At 47.5% G+C, this 7,260-nt stretch overlaps 1 protein-coding gene across 8 annotated transcripts in view; it reads left to right on the forward strand.

Moving 5' to 3' along the window:
* Positions 1 to 7,260, forward strand: part of map7d1a (MAP7 domain containing 1a) — a 79,856-nt gene that overhangs the window by 58,112 nt on the left and 14,484 nt on the right. For 4 of the 8 annotated variants that reach the window (XR_005042484.1, XM_036973763.1, XM_036973746.1 and 1 more), the window contains 6 exons: positions 277 to 440; positions 848 to 959; positions 3,239 to 3,343; positions 5,616 to 5,735; positions 6,151 to 6,290; positions 6,584 to 6,714. Coding sequence is in view for 7 of the 8 variants with exons in the window: in XM_036973763.1 (XP_036829658.1) it covers positions 277 to 440; positions 848 to 959; positions 3,239 to 3,343; positions 5,616 to 5,735; positions 6,151 to 6,290; positions 6,584 to 6,714 (772 nt within the window). In the remaining variant the exon portion in view is untranslated. The remainder of the gene's footprint in view (positions 1 to 276; positions 441 to 847; positions 960 to 3,238; positions 3,344 to 5,615; positions 5,736 to 6,150; positions 6,291 to 6,583; positions 6,715 to 7,260) is intronic. The other 4 variants (XM_036973750.1, XM_036973758.1, XM_036973747.1 and 1 more) reach the window with 3 other exon arrangements.

Genomic DNA, 7,260 nt, shown 5'->3' on the forward strand with positions numbered 1-7,260 from the left:
AGTGCAACAGGGCTCTACCTATCAGCTGCAAGGGTATTTTATTCAAAGAGAGAATATAAGATTCTCAAATAAGTGGGACAGGAAGAGAGAGAATGCTTCCCCACGTGGCTTTCACTTGTCCAGTCATTTCCAATCAGTGATTGCCTCAAGGAAGGGAGAAATGAAGGATGCACTTTTGAAACATTTGAACAGGGCCTCAAAGAGAGAGAGAGTTCTCTCTTGATCCCAATTTTGTTATCTTGCCTCTCTAACCCTCCTGATTTGGTTTTCCCGTAGCGGCGAAGAAGTCCCAATGGCTGGAGAAAGAGGAAAAGGCCCGGCAGCTGAGGGAGAGCCAGCTGGACGAGCGGCGCAGGAAGCTGGAGGAGCAGCGGATCAAGACAGAGAAACGACGCGCCGCCCTGGAGGAGAGGCAGAAACAGAAACTAGAGAAGAACAAGGTCGGTTGTGAGGGAGAAGGGTGAATCTTAAGTCAGTTTAGCATTTTCCTCACTAACGGCAAAGGTTAGTATTGGGGGGAGGGGCAGCTGATCCTAGATCTGTTACCTAGGGGAAACTTCACCCCAGAACGGGTGGTAACACTCCTCACAGCAAGCCAATATTAGAGCCCCGGTGATCGTGGGCTCAATCCCCACGTCCGCCTTTCCTGCTTTCCCTTCTACTATCCCCATCTCCCCCATCTATTTCCACACTATCTCAATGAAGGTCGCAAAAATACTAAAGGAGTGGTGGAATTCCACCCGCCTTAACAAAACAAGAGAATACGGTGGGTGGGTAACAAGAAGAGAATGAGTCAGAGAATTATTAACTACTGCTAACCTAGTATTTCTCCATGTTTGGTATGAAGGAGCGGTATAAGGCTGCCCTCCAGCGGTCCACGAAGAAGACCTGGGCTGAGATCCGCCAGCAGAGACTGTCCTGGGCCGGAGGCCTCGGCCAGAACTCTAGCCAGAGAGAAAGTGAGTACCTACCGCTGAAACAGGAACCCAGAACCAGAGCCCATCGACCCAGACACTGCCCGAAGCCTCTCTTTCCTTCAAAAGACAACTGCCTCGCCTACACACACTGGGCACTATCTTGCCGAGCCAAACGACTGTTTTTGGGCTCGGATCATTTCTTTTCACATGGTCCACACACACACACACACACACACACACACACACACACACACACACACACACACACACACACACACACACACACACACACACGACAGGTGGATTGATGTCCCTATCAGCTCTTGCTGGGATGTGCTACACTACAGCAGTCTAATTTCCCTGTAGACGGAGGGAACATTGGCTTCATTCCGCAAGGAAATAGCTGGGTAATGACGAGGCTGAGGTGAAAATGAGATGTCCAGGCATGGTTGAGGTGTATATGTGTGTGTGTGTGGGGGGGGGGCTGTGATGGTGCCAGATATGTAGTGATGCCCTGCGAGTCACTAACAATTCTGACCAATGTTTTCCCGGTCTGCGTTTATGCGACATACTCAAAGGTCAAGTTTCTGTAGGGTCTCTGGGGATTCTACGGTGTACCATTTTTTATTTCAAGGATTTTATATTATTCATATTTTATTGAAAGGAATGAAGGGGAGACAGCTAGAATGAATATAAGTAGCGTGAAGGGTTCGACCCGGGATTCGAACCCCCGCAAGCAGGGTTACAGACTGTATGTGCACGACCAACCTCAGGCACATACAGGCTACTGCATGACTGGATGTTTCATTCAGGGTCGTTAGCCCCTAGATACAGATAAAGTATTGGTCAATGTGATTCCGTTTGCTGGTACTTTAAAGCCTGCAGTAAGCGGGGCGTTATCAACCATCAACACACCTCAGAATAGTGGGCAATTCATGTTTCGCTAGCATTGATTTACGTCGCCAAATCCCCCTTCAAGTCAAATGGAGTCGGTAACAGCAATGTACTTGGTAAGAGGTGTATGAAGCAGGGAGGTCTCTCTCTTTCGCTCTCTCTCTTCCTGCTGTTCTCCACCCCATTCCAACTCTTATGGTCACAATGAACATAGACGTTGGCCAGACAGCCAAACAAATCTGGGACCCCCCAGCCTCCTCTTTCAGACCCAGTGCTGTCAAAGACCGAAAGGTAGAAAGAAAGAGGAAAAGACTGAACCGTAACAAGCGTTAACAAACAGGATCCAGTGGACTACTGAGGATCCAATAGAGTTATTTAGGAAGAGGCAGCAGAATGCTATATTGGCCTGCAGAGAAAAGACCTCTCCCTGCCCATCTCTAACTGCAACCCATATCTGACGAGGGACATTTAGGTCAGAGACAGAGACAACCAATTCCCCCATTAACATTAGACTGTACTGTCATACTGTCGTATGTCTAGTGGTATTTAATGAAGGGCACAATGTTCACTCGATTAGTCTCTGTTAGAGGGTCTGGGGGGGGGGGGGGGGGGATGGTGTTTAATCAGTGGGGGTTGTCTTAGTACTTCCCTCCACTAGGTGTCAGTTGTGTTACATGTGTGTCAGTTGTGTTACACGTGTGTCAGTTGTGTTGACTGACGTTGGTATTCGTTTGTGTAGTACATCATGTTGTGGTAACAAAAACACTGTTACTACTTTGTGTACAGCAGAGCTCTGGTTTGGGACAATGATGGGACGTGTACTCTTTTACATTCTAACCATGTCATTGCAGGTTCGACATATGTGTTCACAGTCCATTGATAGTCAGTCGTTTTCAGTGTTTTGGTGCCACCGTTTCACAAACAGTCCAAGTGTATCCATTTTGAATATGAACACCGAACTGAATGACGCATGACCCAGTAGACTCAACACAATATTTCTTTAAATATATATATCTTTTTTTTAGTGGGTAGAAAAAGCTGCGCTATTTCCCTCTACCATCAATTGTCTGTTTTCAGATTGTATTCCATTTTTGGTGGAGGCTCCTCGAAGTATACTTTGACATGACACTTTGACAGTTAGAATTTCTATTCTGTTTCCCGTCATCTCCATGTGGAAAGGAATGTAAAATAACACTGTCAGATGGGAAACGTTCAACACAGAGATTTTATTATTTTGTTTCTTTATTGAATCAGAAATAGTTGCCCTCTGGGAATACACCGTTTTGGTATTTGGATGTTTGCTGTATGTATGTACGAGTGTGTGGGGGGGGGGATTGATTTCACCGTGACACATCCTGGAGGTCTCCCTCCCCTGTGTGAAACAGTGTGACCCACCATCTCTGTGGACTACTCTCTTGGCTTCGCAGGCAGATGCTCGGTGTCGGCGGTCAACCTGCCCAAACACGTGGACTCGGTTATAAACAAGAGACTCTCCAAGTCCTCCGCCACCCTCTGGACCTCCCCCAACAGAAGTAAGACACGTCAGGCCCCCTTTTCCGGGAACGCCCACTTTTCATATCCGTTCCCTCACGTTTTTTTTCTCCACCGTTTTTTTCCCTCCCCACTGTCTCCAATCCAATCGCCTGTCTGTGTTCGATGGTTGCCTACCGAATCATTTTCACCTTCCAAATTCAAATCCACCCTAGTTTTTTTTCTTCTGTGGTTCATGGGTTATGGTTTTTCTCCCTCCCTCTGCATTCAGTCCCTGCATTTATATACTTCATACTTTGGTGTGAATATATGGGTTCATTTACGCTGTCTTCATATTTTATGTCCCACATTTTTTTGGTGTTATTGGGTTATTCATTTGCTGGTGATGGTCATTTCGTGCTTTTTGGTTTGTGTGTCAGCAGATGTTTTTCACTCACTGGAAAGTCTTGGTCAATGTCTTGAATGGTGATGGTGATGATGATGAGGATGAATGGGTTTTCAGGCCGAGGCTAACCCGAAGTAAATACACGGTACTATGCGGAATCTTGTAACTCATATTCAGAGTTACTCACACAAGTCAGAGGTGTTTCAGTGCACCTAGAACACCACTGCAGGTACAGAGTTATTTCATAAGTACATGTCTAAGTAGGTTGCAGTGTGCCGGTGTGAACACATAGGAACTTTAGTGTTTAGAATTTTAAAAAGTCGGCAACTAAAGGATGAGTCAGCGTTTTGAGAGAAAATGCATTCTGAAAACTCCACAGGAACACCTGTGATGCTTGAAAATAGATTAAGGCGACTGCTGAAAGCGTAACCCTCTCCCTCTTTTCCTCTCCTTCTCTGCCTCCTCTCCACCTACCCTGTCTTTCACGATCGCCTCTCTCTTCTTCCCCTCTCTCGTCTCTCTCATCTCTTCCTCTCTGTCTCTACCCCTCTTCTTTCTCCTCTACCCCCTGTTATTTTGTCTCACTCATTGTCTATCAAAAGCTCACTCTCCTCTCTTTTTTTTAAACTTCAGTCTCTCTCTCGCCCACTTTCTCTCTCTCTCTCTCTTTCCCTCTCTGCTGGATAACCGTATTGTCCTTCGGGGCAGGTTTAATAGGGAAGTGGGACGTGATTTGGTGCACCGTAAAAGACCCAGAGCTAACCTCTGCAGTGGACTTCTCTCCTCTCTCTTTTCCCTCTCCTCTCTCTCTTCCCTATCATCTCTCTCTTCCCTCTCCTCTCTCTCTTCCCTATCATCTCTCTCTTCCCTCTCCTCTCTCTCCTCCCTCTCCTCTCTCTCTTCCCTCTCCTCTCTCTCCTCCCTCTCCTCTCTCTCCTCCCTCTCCTCTCTCTCTTCCCTCTCCTCTCTCTCTTCCCTCTCCTCTATCTCTTTCCTCTCTCTTCCCTCTCCTCTCTCTCCTCTCTCTCTTCCCTCTCTCATCCCTCTCCTCTCTCTCCTCTCCTCCCTCTCCTCTCTCTCTTCCCTCTCCTCTCTCTCCTTTCTCTTCCCTCTCCTCTCTCTCCTCTCTCTCTCTTCCCTCTCCTCTCTCTCCTCTCTCTCTTCCCTCTCCTCTCCTCTCTCTCTTCCCTCTCCTCCCTCTCCTCTCTCTCTTCCCTCTCTCTTCCCTCTCCTCTCTCTCTTCCCTCTCCTCTCTCTCTTCCCTCTCCTCAATGTCCATGTTCTGAACTGCTGCCTCGATAGCCAGAGGGGTTGTTGCTAGCTCTGGCAGTGCTTACTTTATACTGCTCTGGCATGCAGGTTGTGTTCTTCCTCCCTCTCATGTTATTATGCGTCTGGAAGTGTTCCAGTCTAACATGGAACCCACCATTTCCCCATAGAGCATAAGAATGGGGCGTAGGCCTGGGTTTGGTTTGACGCTTTATCTGGTGTGCGTGTTTACTAGAGACACAAGGGCTTATGCGGGTGAGGTATTGTCTTATTTGATCTGTCATAATAATATACAACCTGGGAAAGCTAACCGAGAGCAAAGCTTAGCTCATTGTCGATATTTCGTATATATTAAAAAAAAGAGAAGCAAAAGGCCTTTCTGTGACACTGTGATGAGAATGCCATATTGGATCATTACATTTTAGTCATTTACTAAAATGGGGTTTCAATAGTTATCAAACAGCTAGTGGGTAATAAGGTACATTTTAATACTGTTTGAACACTGAGGTCGTCTGACATGGTGAGACAGAAGTGGAGATATTCACGGTGGCTCTAAGAGGCAAACCGGCTTTGAAAATGAAGCTGGTTTGCCCCTTAAGGCCAGCGTAGGACTTTGAATATATGTGATAAAATTGGTCGTGTTTTGTCCCCTCCCGCAGCCCGTAGCCTCCAGCTGAGCCCGTGGGAGAGCAGCATTGTGGACCGACTGATGACGCCCACCCTGTCCTTTCTGGCCCGTAGCCGCAGTGTCGCCAGCGTGCTCAGCAACGGTAAAGGCCGTAAGTAGTTATCACACTCCCACTGTGATAGATGAGACCTGCTATTGGCGGGGTTGTTTGTCATTTAGAACAGCAGTCCAACCTCTCCTCTTGGCCCCCAGCACTTCCATGTATTTGATCATTTGTTCCAGTCAGAGCTAGCACATCTGATTCCACTTGTCAAACTAATCATCAAACCCTTGAATGAGCTTATGAACTATGATAATTCTGGACACGACACAATTGTGAAACGTTTGAGGGGCACCGACAAGAGGTTTGAGAAACACTCATTTCGGGTATGTGAAGTGATGCTTGACAATGAATACCTGTGTTGCCTGTGCTCTGCTTGCGTTTTCAGAGATGGGTGTCGTATTTATTTCTCTTCCTTCCTTCTCTCGCCTGCTCTCTATGTGCCTCTCCTTCCCTTCCCCTCCAGAGTCGCCCCTATGCCCTCGTTCGGCCTCGGCCAGCCCGCTGACGCTGTGTGCCCACCGGCCCCACCACCGCTGCTCCGACCGCTGGAGGGTGACGTCCAGCACGCCCGACATCACCCAGCGCCGACGCGACTCCACGCCGGTACGTCAACCACCCCTTTTTTCTTTCCTTTCGTATTTTTCAATTTCATTGACTGGATAGAGAGGAGAGTAGATAGAGAGATACACATCGAAAGAGGGTCATAGAGAGTGAAGGGCACAGACAGACCGGACTTGACCCCTGTTGCCTGCAGGCCCGCATGGTCCGAAATCTGGAGCGCCAACTACTACCATCCCTTGCCGTTTAAACACAATAGAACACCGTTTGGCACTTTGAATAAGCTCGAATGTACTGTGTATCTTTTGGTTTTGAGAGAGAGATGTTTTTATCCACAGATAGAGAAGAAAAAGAAAGAGAAGAAGGACAAGGAGCGGGAGAATGAAAAGGAGAAGAGTGCTCTCAGCAAAGACAAGGTGCTGAAGAAGAGACAGTCCTTACCTAGCATGAGACACAGACCGGACCCCAGGTAACCTGCTCTCACACGGATCTACGGTATCTGCCTTTGGCACAGTACAGCACTAAACACCCTTTACACACTACTGAGCCGAACCAAGCCAAGCCCAGCTGTACTGTATTGGCCTGGTTACACATCCACCATAGTTGTTGAAAACTTGCAGGAAAGGACAACGTTTAAAGAACATATACAAGCCAGCACATCATATGTAGATTGGGTCGACATTATAGTGTGAATAGGGTATAAGACTAAGATTAGAGCTTAGAGTGTTTGCTAAGCTTAGGGATACAGTAAGAGACAAAGATAACCCTGACTGTGAGTACAGATGGTAAAACCAGCGTGTCTGTGCGTTTAAGTGAACTCAGGCTAAGACTTAAAAGCATGAGGCCCCCGAGCCGAAGGATATTTATCCAGCGCGTTAATCATAGCCGGCCGCGGGACGTGGAAATGGATGGGGCTCACTGACAGATGGAGGGAAGAGAGAGAAAGAACGAGTGCTCTGACTTAACAAAAGGGTCTAGAGAGAGAGGGAGAGAGAGAGGAGAGAGAGAGGAGAGA

The sequence above is a fragment of the Oncorhynchus mykiss genome, chromosome 3 (assembly GCF_013265735.2).
Source record: "Oncorhynchus mykiss isolate Arlee chromosome 3, USDA_OmykA_1.1, whole genome shotgun sequence".
NCBI lineage: Eukaryota > Metazoa > Chordata > Actinopteri > Salmoniformes > Salmonidae > Oncorhynchus > Oncorhynchus mykiss.